The sequence below is a fragment of the Entelurus aequoreus genome, linkage group LG10, assembly GCF_033978785.1.
Source record: "Entelurus aequoreus isolate RoL-2023_Sb linkage group LG10, RoL_Eaeq_v1.1, whole genome shotgun sequence".
In the NCBI taxonomy this organism is placed as follows: domain Eukaryota; kingdom Metazoa; phylum Chordata; class Actinopteri; order Syngnathiformes; family Syngnathidae; genus Entelurus; species Entelurus aequoreus.
This window is the reverse complement of record NC_084740.1, coordinates 48,346,900-48,367,426: the sequence shown is the minus strand read 5'-3', so window position 1 is coordinate 48,367,426 and position 20,527 is coordinate 48,346,900. Positions and strand designations below refer to the sequence as shown.

The 20,527-nt window shown below is 40.9% G+C and overlaps 1 protein-coding gene across 2 annotated transcripts in view; it reads right to left on the bottom strand.

Moving 5' to 3' along the window:
• kif23 (kinesin family member 23) overlaps positions 1-20,527 on the bottom strand; it is a 36,717-nt gene that overhangs the window by 10,916 nt on the left and 5,274 nt on the right. Inside the window, exons 4-18 of one of the 2 annotated variants that reach the window (XM_062061083.1) lie at positions 19,979-20,084; positions 19,740-19,876; positions 17,288-17,397; positions 16,110-16,280; positions 15,941-15,985; positions 11,710-11,822; positions 10,071-10,192; positions 9,878-9,974; positions 9,726-9,805; positions 9,537-9,656; positions 9,289-9,448; positions 4,386-4,547; positions 4,140-4,306; positions 1,786-1,959; positions 1,490-1,699 (exon numbers count right to left, since the gene is read on the bottom strand). In XM_062061083.1, coding sequence (XP_061917067.1) covers positions 1,490-1,699; positions 1,786-1,959; positions 4,140-4,306; positions 4,386-4,547; positions 9,289-9,448; positions 9,537-9,656; positions 9,726-9,805; positions 9,878-9,974; positions 10,071-10,192; positions 11,710-11,822; positions 15,941-15,985; positions 16,110-16,280; positions 17,288-17,397; positions 19,740-19,876; positions 19,979-20,084 — 1,974 coding nt within the window. The remainder of the gene's footprint in view (positions 1-1,489; positions 1,700-1,785; positions 1,960-4,139; positions 4,307-4,385; positions 4,548-9,288; positions 9,449-9,536; positions 9,657-9,725; positions 9,806-9,877; positions 9,975-10,070; positions 10,193-11,709; positions 11,823-15,940; positions 15,986-16,109; positions 16,281-17,287; positions 17,398-19,739; positions 19,877-19,978; positions 20,085-20,527) is intronic. The other variant, XM_062061084.1, reaches the window with a different exon arrangement.

Genomic DNA, 20,527 nt, shown 5'->3' with positions numbered 1-20,527 from the left:
ATTCAAATAACTATAACATATAGAACATGCTATACGTTTACCAAACAATCTGTCACTCCTAATCGCTAAATCCCATGAAATCTTATAAGTCTAGTCTCTTACATGAATGAGCTAAATAATATTTTTGATATTTTACGCTAATGTGTTAATAATTTCACACATAAGTCGCTCCTGAGTATAAGTCGCACCCCCGGCCAAACTATGAAAAAAACTGCGACTTATAGTCCGAAAAATACAGAAGCTTTAAAAATCTGCTGTACAGTATGTGTTTGGGTACTTTTTTTTCAGGAATACTGAAACCCACTTCTACCGACCACGCAGTCTGATAGTTTATATATCAATGATAAAATCTTAAATTTAAATTTCCCGGGAAATATCTGGCTGAAAACGTCTCGGTATGATGATGTTTGCGCGTGACGTCACGGATTGTGCGGAAGTATTGGGACACCATTGTGTCCCAATACAAACAGCTCTGTTTTCATCGCAAAATTCCACAGTATTATGGACATCTGTGTTGGTGAATCTTTTGCAATTTGTTTAATGGACAATAAAGACAGGAAAGAAGAAAGCTGTAGGTGGGATCGGTGTATTAGCGGCTGGCTACAGCAACACAACCAGGAGGACTTTGAGTTGGATAGCAGACGCGCAACCGTGAGTACGCAGCTTTCTTCCAAACATTTGATCGCTTGCCCGTCCGTGCGTGCTGCTATGTGCATGTCACGTACGTAACTTTGGGGAAATATATGTGCTGTATGAACTTTGCGGAAGTGAACGGTACTTTGGGCTGTGGGATTGAGTGTGTTGTGCGAGTGTTTGAGTTGTATTGGCGGGTTATATGGACGGGAGGGGGAGGTGTTTGTTATGAGCGATTCATTTGTGGCATATTAAATATAAGCCTGGTTGTGTTGTGGCTAATAGAGTATATATATGTCTTGTGTTTATTTACTGTTTTAGTCATTCCCAGCTGAATATCAGGTCCCACCCGCCTCTCACAGCATATTCCCTATCTGAATCGCTTCCACTGCCCTCTAATCCTTCACTCTCACTTTCCTCATCCACAAATCTTTCATCCTCGCTCAAATAAATGGGATAATCGTCGCTTTCTCGGTCCAAATCGCTCACGCTGCTGGCGTCCTTGATTGTAAACAATGTGCAGATGTGAGGAGCTCTTCAACCTGTGACGTCACACTACTTCCGGTACAGGCAAGGCTTTTTTTTTATCAGTGACCAAAAGTTGCGAACTTTATCGTCGATGTTCTTTACTAAATCCTTTTAGCAAAAATATGGCAATATCGCGAAATGATCAAGTATGACACATAGAATGGACCTGCTATCCCTGTTTAAATAAGAAAATCTCATTTCAGTAGGCCTTTAACTTTTACGTGTTGGTCGCCATGGTTGGACTAATCCAAACACCAGATACTGTATCTGCATTCTAAGGAGAGGATATGTCATGTATGCCAACTAACAGTGTTGAATCATAGCATACCGGTACAGCAGAGGGCGAGGCGGATCTCTTTGCAGGGATGGGAAGGCGCTCCTCTCTGGAGGGCCTCTGAGGTTGCGTCTGACGGGGTGGAGGCTCAGGACGTCCCGGTTTGTTGTTTTCGGTCACGATGGCTATAACCTGCTTCAGCTGCTCGTCCTTCACCCACAGTTTGTTCTGCAACTGCTGCTGTACTGCATTCACACGTCGCTCCTGCAAAGCCAGGGTGATGCTCCACATCATTTCCCAAATTGAAGGATTCACCTATCCAAATTAGTATTTGAAGGAGACATACGCACACATTTTTTTTCCCACTTATACTGCGTGTCTGTGACGGCTCCCTGCATGCGCTCCTCCATGCGTCTCTTCTCAGACAGCTCTCTTTGCAGCCTTTGCCCTCTCGTTTCCAGCTCGTGCTGCAGGCAACGCTTGTCGTCCTCATAGATCTTTGTCGTTTTCTGAAGGATGTCAATCTAGGATGGAACAGTGAGGGATAATCAGAGACACGTCAGTCAATGTTCCCTCTAATTTTTCATGTGCAAAAACTCCCTGAGCACTCAGTGTTGCTAACATGCAACATCTGATGTTGCATGTTAGCAACATCAGATGTGCACACTGTGGCCATACCAGCATCACACCTGTCCCAAACCTGATTTTATAACAAGGTAAATGTTTTTTTATAATAACCAAATAAGAGCAGTCATTTTTATAAGATCATTTTTTAATATAGGGAATTTAGCCCACTTACAATGAAAATAACGAAAAAAAAAATGTTTTTCATGAGCTATGTACCAGTATTTTATGCCCGGAGGGGGGTCCTACTTTTTGAAATAATTAGTGTTCCTTTCAGGATCACATTTAGTTCCCCTTAAAACATTTTCATGTTGCACAATGAGATGTAAGCCTGGGATAAAGTGTACATTCCTGAAACTTTCTGTCCTTAAAATATATATTTTTATTAGCATTACACAAAAATTTCGGTTTGGTACGTACCTCGGTTTAGAGGTCACAGTTCGGTTCATTTTCGGTACAGTAAGAAAACAACAAAATATACATTTGTTGGTTATTTATTTACCAAATTTGTAAACAATGGCTTTATCCTTTTAACATTGGGAACACTATAATAATTCTGCCCACATTAATCCACATTAAACTGCCTCAAATTGTTGCTCAGATTAAATAAAATGACAAAACTTTTGTTCTACATATAAAAAGTGCAACATTAAACAGTTTCAAGTCAACTCATCATGCTTAATTTATTACAGCATTTGGGAAGCCTGTAGTTGATTTTTATTATGTAAATGTTATATTTTTATCAACATGTGATAGCAGGGACCCTGCCATTCAAAACTAGGCTGCTCCATTACTAATGATTAATGTAACTATAGCTGAAAAAATAGTACAATAGCAATAGGAGAGACTTTTCATCCCTGAACACTATGGAGTTCATGTAGGCTTTATGATGCAGTTACATTATTATATCAACTATCAGAGACAGAAACTCTTCCTTTAACATAAAGTCCTTTTTTGCTGCTTCAACACAGCTCAATCAACACAGAAAAGGGTCAAGTGAAATAACAGAGAGACAGGGCTTTGCTGTCCGTAACACACACACACTCACCGCAAAATGAGCTAACGTTACGCTAAAAGTGAATTAGCCTTCACCTCAAGCCAGGACTGCGAGCGAGCTGAGCTGCAGTTTATATTTCTAGGTCAACGGGCTCATAGTGATGTTACTAGTAGTTGACTGGGAGGTGTTTATTAAAATTTGGGTAGAGTCCGCAGCCTGATGCTTACCTGCTAAACGCTAAGCACTGACTACATGCGCTCTGAATACGCACTGCTGATTGGCTGTTACCGCTCTGAATACGCACTGCTGATTGGCTGTTACCGCTCTGTATGTAACCAATCAGATGGTTGGGTGGGTGGGACAATGCTGGGTGCTGACAGAGACAGGCAGAAGGAAGCGGAGCAGCTTGTTAAGACTTTAGCTTATCTTAATATGTTCGTGTGAAAAGTCGCTCGGTACACCTCCGAACCGATCCCCCGTACCGAAACGGTTCAATACAAATACACGTACCGTTACACCCCTACTAAATTAACATTCTTAATAAATGACAGTAGAATAGGCACGCATCTGATTGAGGAATCATATTGTAACGACCGGGCAACAAAGTGTGGGGTTGGAGTTGTCTGACTTTTTGTGTGGCCTTAAACGCATCAGTGGCTAGGTGCCATGAGTATGTGTGTTGGTGCAGGTGAGAGAGAGCGAGCGGCTGCTGTTTATATGACAGATGACAAAGAGTTGGTTTTGGCTTAGTTTGTACTGTAGAAAATTACCAGTTTTTCTAAATAAAGGTTTTTAGATACTTTTTTGGATGTGGTTACGTCCGAATATTAACAGTTTCGCCCAAAAGTGATCCTCTTTAAAGGGTCTCGACAGACGTTACAATAATTGAACAGTGTTGACATTATTTTATCTGTTACAGAACAAATAGTTATGCTTTTAATTTATTTATTGTATTTTTTGCAAGGCGTAAATTTGCGGTGCGCAGAGGATAAGCAGTGCCCAATTGCGCAGGCGCGCACCTTAGAGGGAACGTTGGTCACAATCAAAGCCACAAACTCAGGAGGGTTTTGGACATGAACACACCTTGTGTTCAAGCATCCTTGTTTTTTTCTCCAGTCGCTCTAGCTCTGCCTTGTTGTTTTGGATAATGTTATCCTTCTCCAAGAGCTTGCCGTTCTGTTCATGAATGTAACTTTCTTTGGAATTAGCATTGCTGTCAAGCTCATGGAACCTAGACTTGATCATGTTGGCTGGAAGACAACAATAAAAGAGGTCAAAACGGTACCAGATTAACAGAAAGAGGGGGTTAGCTCAAACTTTAACAGGCACCTGCTCTGTTGTAGTCCTCCAATATGATCTGTCTGATCCTCTCTCTGTTCTGTAGAACTTCAATCAGCCTGGGCAGGGTGATATCATCGTGGGCATCTGTAACCTCGGAAGACGGGATTGGAGGCAAGCTGTGTATTGCTTGGCTTAATACAACAGGTACATCTGTGGGGAAAAACATGATAAAAAATTTTGTATTTTGTGACACAAATATTACCTCACTGGCACATTCTGATGTGCCAGAATGCGCATTCTAATATTGGTGTAAACATATTTGTAAAATGTACATCATTACAGATCTAAATTGGACTAAGATCATTTTTACCGCCCTTAGCTAGAGAGCCCTCCTATGTCCACACACTACTTCAGTGAGAATCAATCAATCAATGTTTATTTATATAGCCCTAAATCACAAGTGTCTCAAAGGGCTGCACAAGCCACAACGACATCCGCGGTACAGAGCCCACATAAGGGCAAGGAAAACTCACCCCAGTGGGACGTCGATGTGAATGAGGGGGGGGGGGGGGGGGGGGCAATGGATGTCGAGTGGGTCTGACATAATATTGTGAAAGTCCAGTCCATAGTGGATCTAACATATTAGTGAAAGTCCAGTCCATAGTGGATCTAACACAATAGTGAGAGTGAGAGAACAGCTTTGTGAAAAAAATTTAATAAATACATGGGACAAAGGCTTCACTACACTTCTTAAAACACAACCAAGAGTTCTAAAAAAAACTGACAGTCAACTTCAGACTTGGGAGCTGTACAGCTTATCATTTTGTTACTCTTCAATGAATACAACACCCTACCATTATGTTGCTGCTGTTAGAATGTGAGTTTAATGATAGCATTGTAGCTCACATAGCTATACTAGTGTTCTTAACTTTTGTGTCCTCCTTTTCCACTTCTTAAAGCTGCTGTGCATCACTGGCTCAAAACTGGAACTCTGATCAAAATAAAATCTAAGGAAATGACAACCGGCTAGCATATGTTACCATGACTAAGATTAAACCACAACGTCTATATTTCCAATGGCTAGAAGTTAAGGTCATGTCCACACAAACACAGATATTTTATAAACGCATACCTATCTCTGCATTTAGGCCTCTTGTCCACACGCAAACGCATACTTTTGTCCTCAGAACACAGACTTCTGCAAATGCTGGCCAAAGTATACAGTTTGAAAACTCTCAGCTCAGCGTATGCGTGTACACGGCACAATCGGAGAACTGTATTCCTCTGATGACGTCACAGTTGTGTGGTGTCATTTCCTGTTTTCCTGGCTTTGAACACACTATAACATAATGTACTGTATGTTTAAATGTAAACATGCTATTTTCAGTCAGCTATTTTGGATACGATTGCTGTCGAACCTCCACCTGATGGAACAACTTTGACTAGTAAGACTTTTTGCTTTATGTCATAAGAAAGATGCAACATTAGCTCATTAGTCCTTATTCAACGACAGATCATAAAGTGATTTTACGTGTGTTGGTTCCATTTGTGTAGATTGATTTGGGTGCTAAAAAAACATGATGTATTGTCCTCCTTGTCAATGTGAACTGATGTTAAAGACAATATACACTGCATTGCACATGTAATATATTACTATTAGGGGTGTAACGGGACGTGTATTTGTATTGAACCGTTTCAACACGGGGGTTTCGGTTTGGTTCGGAGGTGTACCGAAAGAGTTTCCACATGGACATATTAAGTAGTGTACCGCACGTTGTGTAAACAATGCACACCGAGGCACTAGCAGCTAGCAGTGACCGGGCTACGATAGACTGACCATACGTCCTCTTTTCACCGGACATGTCCTCTTTTGCAGAGCTGTCAGGGCGGAATTTCTTAAATGCCTCAAATGTCCGGTATTTTGAGTTAGGGTTGCATGTATTTTCAATGTACGTTCAGGGTTAAGAAGGGGTTAAAAACAAAACAAATTGTGCGCGCATCAGCATTGGTGAGGGAGGGGCAGAGACAGAGCGAGCAAGAGAGTTATGATAAACGCGCATGTGTCGCCAGGCTCTGCTTTTTATCCAGATTTATCAGATTTAATTTTTTATTATCTATAGCAGGGGTGTCAAAAGTGTTCCCCGGAGGCCATTTGTGGCCCACGGCTAATGTTTTAAAGGCCCACGGCACATTCTAAAAATACTATTAAAATAAACAAAAACATAACAAAAGTGAAATAAAAAAGCTTAAAGGTTAAATGTAATTTAGAAAAAGTTGCAATGTTGACTAATAAAACAAAGCTGTTTTTTTTTCTTTCAAACTGTCATTGCTCAAAACATAATATTGAATCAAAATCAATGTTATGAATTATTGACCTATCCAAGGTTCCGATTACTTCACATCAAATATTCCACTAAGAAAAATATTTTTGGTGGAAGATTTTGCAAATTTGGTAAATAAATAACCAAAAAATGTATATTTTGTTGTTTTCTTACTGTACCCAAAATTAACCGAACCGTGACCTCTAAACCGAGGTACGTACCGAACCGAAATTTTTGTGTACCGTTACGCCCCTACTTACTATATTAATGATTAAAAGCTTTATGATTCCACAAGACTTTTGCAGCGGCACACAAAGGTCTGCATGTTTTAGGCACTTAAACATTTAAAAGTTTCCTTGGCTGCTTAAAGGTTGCGCCGATTTTAGAAATAGAGTACACTTTACATGTACTATATCACCATGTTGCTAATTAAACATGTTATAATTCTGTTGTGTTGGTGGGTTTAAGCAGCACAGGCACATATGTGCGCTTTAAACACAAAGAGATTTATAATGTTCCCAGGGCTCTGTGTAAGTGCAGGCATTGCATGTCTTGCATATCAAACTAAACATGATAACAGAGGTGTAATGCCACCAAGTCAGCTGTTGCTGCTTTTTTCAGGCTTCTTATTGGACAAAATGTGCTTGACAGCAGGAGTATGTGTTTGTTTGTAGACGGAGACAGTTTTGAAACCACACGTATAGATGGAGATCGTTTTAACCCCGGATATGAGTTTTTGAAACTCCCGGTGTTCGTGTGGACATGACCTCAATTGAATAAAAATTGTTGTTTGGTCCTATTAAGATGGCTGGTGTTTATGGCTGTCACTCATAACTGTATCGTACAAACGTAGACGCTGGTAGAGTGTGCACACTAGGGGTGTAACGGTACGAATGTATTGAACCGTTTCGGTACGGGGGTTCCAGTTCGGTTCGGAGGTGTACCAAACGAGTTTCCACACGGACATATTAAGTAGCGTAACGCACGTTGTGTAAACAATGCACACCGAGGCACAACACACGGCATGCTAGCAGCTAACGGGCTACGATAGACTGACCATACGTCCTCTTTTCACCGGACATGTCCTCTTTTGCGGAGCTGTCAGGGCGGAATTTCTTAAATGCCTCAAATGTCCGGCATTTTGAGTTAGGGTTGCGTGTATTTTCAATGTATGTTCAGGGTTAAAAAGCATTCGTGAGGGAGGGGCAGAGACAGAGAGAGCTATGATATGATTAATAATAGTCTAGACAGAAAGGATAATATAAAAACTGTTGGTGTGTCAGCATCGCCACAGTTAGTATGCGACATGTAAGAGGATGGCGGATCAATCCATACAGTTTTGGTGTCGATACCAAGGCGGCTATCAGTATATGGTATACTAGAGTTTTTCCAGTAGATGGATATTTTAATTTTTTCAAAATCGTTTTTTTTTCAATGTTACAAACTCAGAGAATAATTCCTTGGATACAGGAGGACTTAGAGGGCAAGAAAGGGTTCAGTGATTAGTACGGGGATAACGGTACGCAAAAATTTCGGTTCGGAACGTACCTCGGTTTAGAGGTCACGGTTCGGTTCATTTTTGGTACAGTAAGAAAACAACAAAATATAGATTTTGGGGTTATTTATTTACCAAATTTGCAAAATCTTCCACCAAAAATATTTTTCTTAGTGGAATATTTGATGTGAAGTAATCGGAACCTTGGATAGGTCAATCATTTATTAAAACATTGATTTTGATTCAATATTATGTTTTGAGCAATGACAGTTTGAAAGAAGAAAAAACAGCTTTGTTTTATTAGTCAACATTGCAACTTTTTCTAAATTACATTTAACCCTTAAGCTTTTTATTTCACTTTTGTTATGTTTTTGTTTATTTTAATAGTATTTTTAGAATGTGCCGTGGGCCTTTAAAACATTAGCTGTGGGCCGCAAATGGCCTCCGGGGCACACTTTTGACACTCCTGCTATAGATTAAAAAAATTAAATGTGATAAATCTATGGATAAAAAGCAGAGCCTGGCGACGCATGCGCTTTTATCATAACTCTCTCTGCCCCTCCCTCACCAATGCTGCTGCGCGCACAATTTGTTTTGTTTTTAACCCCTTCTTAACCCTGAACGTACATTGAAAATACACGCAACCCTAACTCAAAATGCCGGATATTTGAGGCATTTAAGAAATTCCGCCCTGACAGCTCCGCAAAAGAGGACATGTCCGGTGAAAAGAGGACGTATGGTCAGTCTATCCTAGCCCGTTAGCTGCTAGCATGCAGTGTGTTGGGCATTGTTTACACAACGTGCGTTACGCTACTTAATATGTCCGTGTGGAAACTCGTTCGGTACATCTCCGAACCGAACCGGAACCCCCGTACCGAAACGGTTCAATACAAATACACGTACCGTTACACCCCTAGTGATTAGTAATGGAAAATGTGCAGTTAATACATGTGATTGGGATAGGCCGATCTCACTCATGAATGATCAGAATTGGCAGCATAAATGCCTGATCGGAACAAATGGCTACATTGTGCTGATTAGTGTGTACAGTTTATATCTACAGTATGCATGTAATGCTAGGACCACAATACACTTTGATTAAGGCTGTGTATGTTACATATTTACACAAAGCTACCTCTGTATATAGGACCACCACGCTCCTCCAACTTGCGAGACAGCTCATCTTTGAAGGCCAGGTTTCTATGGCGGCGGCCTGGCGTGAACCCACAGATGGGTCTGTCCACTGGCCGAGCTACTTCCACTTCCTGGGTCATCTCTGCGAAGCGCATCACCAGCTGGACGGTGATAGAAAATCATTTGTTACTTGAGCAGTAAGTCCTATTTTAATGATAGCAGAAAATGAAACATGCCCACTGAGCTCACCAGAGTTTCTTCGTAGTCATCCGCCTTTGGGTTGACACAGACAATCATTTTGACTTTGCCTTCTCCGTCAAAGTAGTTTTTGAAAAGATGTGTGACTTTGGAGTCTCTGTAGGGAACCATCTAGAAGAAAAATATCAAACAGTTGCATTGTGGACTAAAGTGATAAGTGATGTGCTGAGCAGCACTAACCCGGTTTGTGCCACACATCTGGTTCTCTCGTAGGATCTCTATACACGTCCGCAGGTTCAGCAGAGACTGATTGATGTTTCCTGCAAGGGAACATACTATTGACTGCCACATAAAATCATGTCAAAATAAGCTCCCTCTGAACACCACATTACCTGCTTCACGAATACGAGTGCCCTCCGCCCCTGTCCTGCCTGTTCTCTCACTTCCTGCCAGGTCCACCAGACACAGCTGACTGACAGCCATCTGGTTCTTCTCATTCAAATAAGTTGGAAGGGCAAATAAAGGAATACAAATCCAAACCGTTCTTAATCCAGTCCCATAAATGTTGCTTTAGTTTCAGTTTACCTGTATGATGGTGTCACCATCCGCATCTAGAGGGGCCTGGGCCAGTTTGATAATGAACACGCTGTGGGAGCGACTGGATTCTCGATTTAGTCGTGTATTGGCCACCTTTCTTTTCTTCTGTCCTGGAATGACATTAATCCACATACTCTGTATTAACAGAGAGGTCTTCCTCAAAGTGTATGATAAACTATTTCATGGTCTGCTCAGTAAGAGGATTAAAGGCCTACTGAAACCCACTACTACCGACCACGCAGTCTGATAGTTTATATATCAATGATGAAATCTTAACATTGCAACACATGCCAATACGGTCGGGTTAACTTATAAAGTGCAATTTTAAATTTCCCGCTAAACTTCCGGTTGAAAACGTCTTTGTATGATGACGTATGCGCGTGACGTCAATAGTTAAACGGAAGTATTCGGACACCATTGAATCAATATAAAAAAGCTCTTTTTTCATCTCAAAATTCCACAGTATTCTGGACATCTGTGTTGGTGAATCTTTTGCAATTTGTTTAATGAACAATGAAGACTGCAAAGAAGAAAGTTGTAGGTGGGATCGGTGTATTAGCGGCTGGCTGCAGCAACACAACCAGGAGGACTTCGACTTGGATAGCAGACGCGCTATCAGACGCTAGCCGCCGACCGCACGGATGATCGGGTGAAGTCCTTTGTCCTTCCGTCGATCGCTGGAACGCAGGTGAGCACGGGTGTTGATGAGCAGATGAGGGATGGCTGGCGTAGGTGGAGCGCTAATGTTTTTATCATAGCTCTGTGAGGTCTCGTTGCTAAGTTAGCTTCAATGGCGTTGTTAGCAACAGCATTGTTAAGCTTCGCCAAGCTGGAAAGCATTAACCGTGTATTTACAGGTCCATGGTTTAATAGTATTGTTGATTTTCTGTCTATCCTTCCAGTGAGGGATTTATTTCTTTTGTTTCTATCTGCATTTAAGCACGATGCTATCACGTTAGCTCCGTAGTTAAAATGCTTTGCCGATGTATTGTTGTGAAGATAAAAGTCACTGAATGTCCATTTCACATTCTCGACTCTCATTTTCAAGAGGATATAGTATCCGAGGTGGTTTAAAATACAAATCCGTGATCCACAATAGAAAAAGGAGAGAGTGTGGACTCCAATAAGCCAGCTTGTACCTAAGTTACGGTCAGAGGAAAAAAAGATGCGTCCTGCACTGCACTCTAGTCCTTCACTCTCACGACCTCATCCACAAATCTTTCATTCTGGCTCAAATTAATGGGGTAATCGTCGCTTTCTCGGTCCGAATCGCTCTCGCTGCTGGTGTAAACAATGGGGAAATGTGAGGAGCCTTTCAACTTGTGACGTCACGCTACTTCCGGTACAGGCAAGGCTTTTTTTATCAGCGACCAAAAGTTGCAAACTTTATCTTCGATGTTCTCTACTAAATCCTTTCAGCAAAAATATGGCAATATCGTGAAATGATCAAGTGTGACACATAGAATGGATCTGCTATACCCGTTTAAATAAAAAAACTTCATTTCAGTAGGCCTTTAAGTGAAGTCATTTCCCAGTCAGAGTTCACCCAAAGGCCAACAACACCAAGTCAGTCAAATCTAAGATCATCAGCACAAAAGGCCTTTGCAATTATATTTCCACGACTCACCTCGCCAAAATACCTGAAAAGCCTCCTCAGCAGACTTGACTTCCACCTCCATACAACCAGCAACGTACATGTTGTGGTTCTGATCCTCTCTGAGAAGTCGAGACTGAGGTGGCCTGCATTAAGAGCACAAACACATTTTAGCTTGTAAATACACCAAAGTCCTTGTAAAGACAGGGTTAAGCCAGACCAGGTATTTTAGTTTTGCCAATACAAAGCAGTGCAACGACTAGCAGCAGCAGTAGCAGCAGCAGCAGCAGCAGCAGCAGCAGAAGCAGGGAGACGACGTCAATACCTCTGCCATCACTGAAGACGTATGGATCGCATTTTATAGAATGTATTGCCAATTCTCGCAGACTGCGTACACACATGAACATTTCGGAGCAACAGTACACCAGAGTTTGCACACCATCAGGGGTGTGTTTATGACTGAAGCTGAGGTTTGCACTTGTGCACGACGACACTGCATCATGACACCTGTTTCATATGTTGTACTAGCACTAGGCCTGGGTGATAAATCAATTGTGTCGACAAATTTGAGTTTTTTGATGCAGATGTTTTAAAAACTAAGAAAATTATGTTTTTCTCCTCTTGCTCCTGCATACTTTTTGCCCGTAGGAGCTTCTGTAGCGTTCACCCTACCTGTCATTTACTTGGTGGAGATTCACACACACAGCAACAAAATAGCTACTGCTAACGCAAACGAGAGAGAAGAAAAGTGTCGTTATTGGTTTGGATTTGTGACAGCAGGCGTCCAACTAGGGCTGGGCGATATATCGCGGGTTTGTCTCTGTGCGATATAGAAAATGACTATATCGTGATATTGGAGTATACGTTCTCACACAGTTGCTTTTAGCTGCAGGCATTACACTACAGGCGTTTCTCACTCTTTCTTGTCTGTCCTTCTCACAGAGACTTAAACAAGCGCACCTTCTTACATACGTCACATACGTATACTCCCTTGCTGAGCAGAGAGGTAGCAGCATGGCTTAAGTTAGCTGTGGCGCGAGTGGTAATACGAGAGAAAGAAGGTGCGAATCTGGTAACAAATGAAGGAAGAATTAATTCCTAAGAAAAACAGTAGGGGGTCCATCGTCTGGCGGTGGTTTGGCTTCAAGTGGGAATATGTCGAACAGACAACCGTAATTTGTCAAGTGTGGGGCGAAAGCGTTGCTACAAAAAGTAGCATTACTGCTAATATGTAGCATCATTTGAAAAGTCACCCGCTAGAGAATGAAGAGTGTTTGAAACTTCGCTTGTCAACATCTCCGTTCGGTGCCACACCAACAAAATGCCGAGGCAACCATTTCCACATCAACACGGTATGAAAAAAATAGTCAACAGAAGGAGATAAGGTCCGCAGGAACCTACCACATAGCGAAGGACGTGCACAATTTGATTTCCTATTATGCAGCTCATTTTTATTTGACAGTTATTGAAATATCTTGTGTGACATCATGCACAGAAGTGCACTTTATTTGTTTTAAACTATTGTAGTGGCGTTCTGTACAAAAAGTGCACTTTAATTTAGGGTTTTGATTTGTCATCTGAGTGACATCATTCACAAAAGTGCACTAATAGCTTGTTTTAAAATGTCTCTGACAATCTTACACGTTCTGTTTTGAAATGACATGAATGTTTGTGCCACTGCTTAATAACTGTTTAATAAATACAGTTTTGGTAAATTGACTTAGTTGTGATTTCCCTCTCTGCAAGAAAGTTTAAAATGAGCATATATTAATTAAGTATGAAGAAGAATGTTTTAATGTAGACACATAGAATCATCATACTGCTGTGATTATATGCATCAAGTGTTCATTCAAGGCTAAGGCAAAATATTGAGATATATATCGTGTATCGCGATATGGCCTAAAAATATCGAGATATTCAAAAAGGCCATATCGCCCAGCCCTACGTCCAACAAGTGACCGCACGCTGCAAAGTTTATTTAAAAAAAAGACAGCAGCACAACAAACTTATTCCAGCATCTGAAAAAGAGGAATCTAGCCACATGGCGGAAACAAAACAAGAAGACGAACAAGACCGCAACAACGAACAAAAAAACTACTGCTTATAAAGCAGCTTCCTGCGGCAAAATCATTTACTTAAGGTACCATGTATGATAAGAAAGGAGCACAACTGAGAACGAGAACTAAAGGGTCGCTCTAAAGATGTGGTGCCCAAACAGTGAAAAAGCCTGTGTTTATCTACTTACTAAAATTATTGAGCCCTCTCAATGTTGGAGTTGGTCATTTATTTGCATACATTGTGCAATGCTACATTTTTGTTCACGGAAGTATTTAATTCGAAACATAAGCTTTAAGTTTGCACTTTATTGATCTCAATACTGCAGTCTATTTATTTTCATGTAAAGTGCAATGTTACATTTTTGTTTACAGAAGTATTTTATTCAAGACAAAGATTTTGCCTCCAAGAGCAGGCTCTTAATTTAGTTTTGTGTCAATTAGTGGGGAAAATGATGTTTGTTCTAAAAAGAACAACTTTATTAAAAAAATGTTTTTGCCAAGAGTAAGACGCAGTGTATGTCCACGCCATGTATCCCTGTAAATGGTGGCATTCTTTGTCTCCTTTCAAACAACAGTATTAGTTTTTGATCAAATAAAAGCAAAACGTGTTTTAAAGTTATCTGTCATTTGTATTTACTGGTTTCTTTAAGAAGTAAGAAAACATTTGTTTACATTTTTTTGGGTAAAAAAAAAAACATCGCCCAGGCCTAACTAGCACAATATTAGATTTAGGTTTCCAGCTATGGCAAAGTATACAAAAAGTACATTCTGCACACGTAAGTGCAACAGGGATGCTGATTCTAAATGGGAAACTTAAAAAAGGTGAAATCTGCAGCAGATAGGTGGCTGCCTAGAGCCAGAATGTACTCGTATTAGAACATTCCGCAATCAATAAAACCTGCCTTTGTAGCAAGAGAACATTGTCACATTACAAAAGCAGTGTTTGGAAAAGCATATGATCTCACTCACCAGTTTAACACCGATACTGCAACATTAGCAATTATTTTGAAATCCTTTAGTTCCAAGATCTCTACTGAGAACAGGCTAGTGCGATGGGCATGCACGTCTGTGCAAAACAGCTGTGATTGACAGCCATAAATGCAAATTTAATATATCATGCAGGTTGAAATTAGGGATGTCCGATATTGGCCGATAAATGCTTTAAAATGTAATATCGGAAATGATCGGTATCGGTTTCAAAATTATCGGTATCGGTTTCAAAAAGTAAAATTTATGACTTTTAAAAACGCCGCTGTGTACACGGACATAGGGAGAAGTACAGATCGCCAATAAACCTTAAAGGCACTTCCTTTGCATGCCGGCCCAGTCACATATCGTTTTTTCCCCACACGCAAGTAAATGCAAGGCATACTTGGTCAACAGCCATACAGGTCACACTGAGGGTGGCCGTATAAACAACTTTAACACTGTTACAAATATGTGCCACACTGTGAACCCACACCAAACAAGAATGACAAACACATTTCGGGAGAACATCCGCACCGTAACACAACATAAACACAACAGAACAAATACCCAGAACCCCTTGCAGCACTAACTCTTCCGGGACGCTACAATAAACACCCCCCGCTACCCCCTATCCCCCCACCTCAACCCCGCCCACCTCAACCTCGTCATGCTCTCTCAGGGAGAGCATGTCCCAAATTCCAAGCTGCTGTTTTGAGGCATGTTAAAAAAAATAATGCACTTTGTGACTTCAATAATAAATATGGCAGTGCCATGTTGGCATTTTTTTCCATAACTTGAGTTGATTTATTTTGGAAAACCTTGTTACATTGTTTAATGCATCCACCGGGGCATCACAACAAAATTAGGCATAATAATGTGTTAATTCTACGACTGTATATATCGATATCGGTTGATATCTGAATCGGTAATTACGAGTTGGACAATATCGGAATATCGACAAAAAAGCCATTATCGGACATCTCTCGTTGAAATGCATTTTTTTCCATACATTTTTTACTTCTAATTGTGACATATATTCTCTTAAACCACTATTGGTAACACATGCCAGCCACTAGTAGTGTTCTTATGTTTTTTTATCTACATTACGGTAGTTTAAATTTGAAGCCTGCTGCAAACTACCTTTTTAATACTAAAAGCATATTGATGCTTTCATAACAATTGGATAATACATATGAGGTCGCCCGGTAGGTTGTATATGGCGTTCACTGGTCACGTACATGAACTCAGTATTCTGGCGCACAGGTGTACCACCACCATTCCACCTAGTAAGAAGAAAATAGAATCATTTGATTTCTAGCTACTCTGAAAATGTAGTTCAACAGTAAATATCTGAACATGTTGACAGATTTTTAAATCTACAGTTCCATGTTTTATGTGTGTACTCACTTTGGCCTGATTGCATCCTCCTGATTTTCCTCGAGAAGATCATAGATGTAGTTGTTGTAGATTTCAATGTAGGACACAAAGATGCTGTAGCTGCTGTCCTCGTCCACCCCCTCAGCTCTACAGGCCTCCTCCGACGTAATCATATCAGCCATTTCAGGATCAAGCTTCTGTCTAAAGTTCCAGTAGCAAATTCCATATTAATAAACAGAATTTACATAGAAGCTGGGTTCCAGTGTTTCCTTTAGAGGTATAGGGGCAAAAATATGCACACACACATCACTGTTATCGCTCCTCAAATAAATGATAAATGGGTTATACTTGTGTAGCGCTTTTCTACCTTCAAGGTACTCAAAGCGCTTTGACAGTATTTCCACATTCACCCATTCACACACTGATGGCGGGAACTGCCATGCAAGGCGCTAACCAGCAGCCATCAGGAGCAAGGGTGAAGTGTCTTGCCCAAGGACACAACGGACGTGACTAGGATGGTAGAAGGTGGGGATTGAACCCCAGTAACCAGCAACCCTCCGATTGCTGGCCCGGCCACTCTACCAACTTCGCCACGCCGCGAAGTTGACACGTTAGTCTGTGTAGCTGTGTAGCTTGGGCTGTTAACCGATATATAAATACAAACATGTTCGCAGTGTCGGTACTCTCGATTAGTCCACAAAATAAAAAAATTATAATAAACAATGTGTTAACCCAGTGGTCCCCAACCACCGGGCCGTGGCCCGGTACCGGTCTGCGGACCGATTGGTACCGGGCCGCACAAGAAATAAAAAAAAAATAAAAAAAAGATGAATAATGAAATAATGAAATCAACATAAAAATCACAATATATACATTATATATCAATATAGATCAATACAGTCTGCAGGGATACAGTCCGTATTTTTTTTTTTTTTAAATACACCCCCCCCCCCCCCCCCCGGTCCGTGGGACAAATTTTCAAGCGTTGACCGGTCCGCAGCTACAAAAAGGTTGGGGACCACTGTGTTAACCTGTTCTACAAGAAAGGAATGCATATATTGCATTCCACCTGTTGTGATCTGGCACTCTATAGAACATTTAATTAACTGGAACTTGTGGGGGTGGGTGTTCCCCCCCCCCCCCCCCCCCCTAATATCACTGGAGAGGGGAAAACTGGTTTTCTATGAATAGACAGCATTTTCATGTACCTGGATGAGGCTGATTTTGGAATGGAAACATTTTCCCTCCGTTGGCGCTCCAGCAGGGCATCGACTTCATTCTGTACCTCTATGCCATTTTTATCATCGGTCTTGAAAACCTAAGAATTCAAATTGACATTTATTATCTATCATTTGTATCAACTAATACGTTTTTTAATGTTGGATTTTTTAATTATGTGTATTTAACAGAGCCAGGTATATGCTGTACATGAGACATGTCATATTTTACCGCACTTGTAGCAATGGCTAACCCCGGATTTCCACTGAAATGTATTCAAGTCAACGTGTCCAAATCCACTGCCTGCGGAACGGCACAGACATGACATGGCGATGTAGTTCTGCATTCCAGCGTTAAATAGACGCAGATCTTCTATATTTGCTGTTTGTAGTAAGAAATTAATCAATTTACCGTATTTTCCACACTATAAGGCGCACCTTCAATGAATGGCCTATTTTAAAACTTTGTTCATATATAAGGCGCACCGCATTATGAGGCGCATAGAATAGACGCTACAGTAGAGGCTGGGGTTACATTATGCATCCATTAGATGGAGCTGCGCTAAAGGGAATGTCAACAAAACAAATGATTGTACTGACACTTTTACTTGCTGCTGTCTGTTCAACAACCCACTGTTCGAGTTTGTCCTCCAACTGTAGCCATCTCGCTTTGTTCCCTCGGAAACTCGGTTTAGTCTTCTTTACTCGGCACAGGTCATCATGTTGCTTCCTCCACTTCCGCACCATTGATTCGTTAATGTTAAATTCTCTCGCTGCTGCTCTATTCCCGTGTTCTACTGCGTGACTGATCGCCTTGAGTTTAAACTCTGCGTCGTAAGCGTGTCTCTTAATAGGAGACATTTTTGGGTCTTTACATAAAGCTTAGGCCTCGCAACTACGGTAAGCAGCCGCCAACTTACCGTAATTTTCCCCCGTAGAAGAAGAAGTTCATATACCTCTTCTTCTACGGTAAGCAGCCGCCAACTTCATTTTCCCCCGTAGAAGAAGCGTTTCTTCTTCTACAGTAAGCAGCCGTAGAAGGGGGGAAATTAAGTCGTCATATTTTACCGCACTTGTAGCAATGGCTAACCCCGGATTTCCACTGAAATGTATTCAAGTCAACGTGTCCAAATCCACTGCCTGCGGAACGGCACAGACATGACATGGCGATGAAGTTCTGCATTCCAGCGTTAAATATACACAAAGGTTCTATATTTACTGTTTGTAGTAAGAAATTAATACATTTAGCTAAAATTGTCTTGTGTTGGACAGGAAGTCATGCACAAACACAAAAATAAATTATACAGTTTAGTTCTAAAATAAAATACCGTAATTTCCGGACTATAAGCCGCACCAGCTAAATTTAGGGGAAAATACAGATTGCTCCATATATAAGCCGCACCCGACTATAAGCCGCAGGGTTTTGGTGTGTAATTACCGTAGTATATAGGGGTTCCTGCTACCACGGAGGGGATTGTCGGGACAGAGATGACTGTTTGGGAACGCAAAGCGTCCCATTTATTAACAATAAATCTTTCAATCAAACTTTCACATCTTTGACATGGCGAACAGCATTCGTGCAGAGTACAAATAATACAACGGTGCAAAGTAATACAAAGTGCTCGCCTGTACGTTATCAAAATAACCAGCCTACCGGTATATGAAAAGTCAGTCTTTAATCATTGTGTCATCGTCTTCCTACTGCGTACTAAAACCACCGAAATCCTCTTCGTCGGTGTCGGAGAAAAACAGGCCGTAAATAAGCCGCAGGGACCAGAACGAGGGGGAAAAGTAGCGGCTTATAGTCCGGAAATTACGGTACTCCGTTTTTGAAGGCGGATACTATTTTACACTTTTAAACGTCTTAATGGACTTGAAGTCAACTTTTCAAATGGTTTCCAGATGTAATTTCACCCCTTTGACACAAATGGATGAGGACATGCTGACTGTGAGGTCCAAAATTAACAAATCATATACAGGCATATTCCGGGCAGCTAAATGGATTATAGGGGCCTGTGTCAAATACAAGCTGATACGAAGGCCGGGCAAGCTAGGGAATGGTGCGTATGTGTGCAACAGAATTAACTGTTTTGGGTTCGCTTTACTACAACTACCCTTGTCACATGATTATGCGCACATTTAAGAGATCTCGTAACAGTCTCCGCTATTTTGCTGCACGTCGGAGCCGCAAGGGAACAGCGGTGGGGATTGTCAGACTGCGGATGCCAGCGGCGTTCCGCATCCAGTTGAAATCCAGGGTCATTTGCCATGCTTGGCCCTTAAAATAACTACTACAATTACTCATGAACAATTAAAAACTGTTAAAAAACACACGACAAAAGGCAAAAATAAACCCTTCACAGTTTATAATTCATGGTCATATGAGTGACCTTGTCTTAAAACACCTCTAAGTTCTTATCTAAAATCTATGTGCATTCCTTACATATCTCTTGGCCTGGTAGGGCCCAATGCTGTTGAAGATCATGTCAAGGCAGCGAGGCAGAAGTCCACCCATGCCAGGCGAGCCCGTCATGGTGAATGTCTTCCCACTTCCTGTCACTCCATACGTAAAGAGTAGACCTGCATTAAGAAGAAACAACAATCAAACAACATTGGATTAAATCGCCACAAATATAGTGTAGCAAGTCACATTAAGTATCTGAAGATTAACCATGTTTTTACCATTTTTTCCATGGATGAGGTCATCAACCAGAGGTCTGGCAACACTCTCAAATAGCTCTGGTTGAGATATTAATACTCCAAAGACTTTCTTGAAAGAGTACTGTGTCTGTTGGACAAAAAAAGATTGAACAATTTTATGGTAAACGTTTCAAAACCAACTCACTTGTTTGTGATTACTCCTACTTTGAGGTGTGCTTTTTATTTAACATTGAGCGAAAATTAACAATTGCATAAGTTTTCTTCTCGCTTTATAATGAAACTATCATGGAAACCTCAAGTCAGACACATTAAAAACAAAAATCTCCAAAAGCCTCTCAATTATAAACAAAGCAAAACTATACCTTAATGAAAATGCACTCCGTACTCTATACTGCACCTTGGTACTCGCATACCTTACATATTGTGTTGAAGTATGGGGGAATACTTACCACAACACAATTAATCCTCTGATCATATTACAGAAAAGAGCAGTGCGGATCATTCACAACGTTGTTTTTTTATAGAAAATACTCATAATCTGTTTATGCAATCAAAGTTGCTCAAATTTGA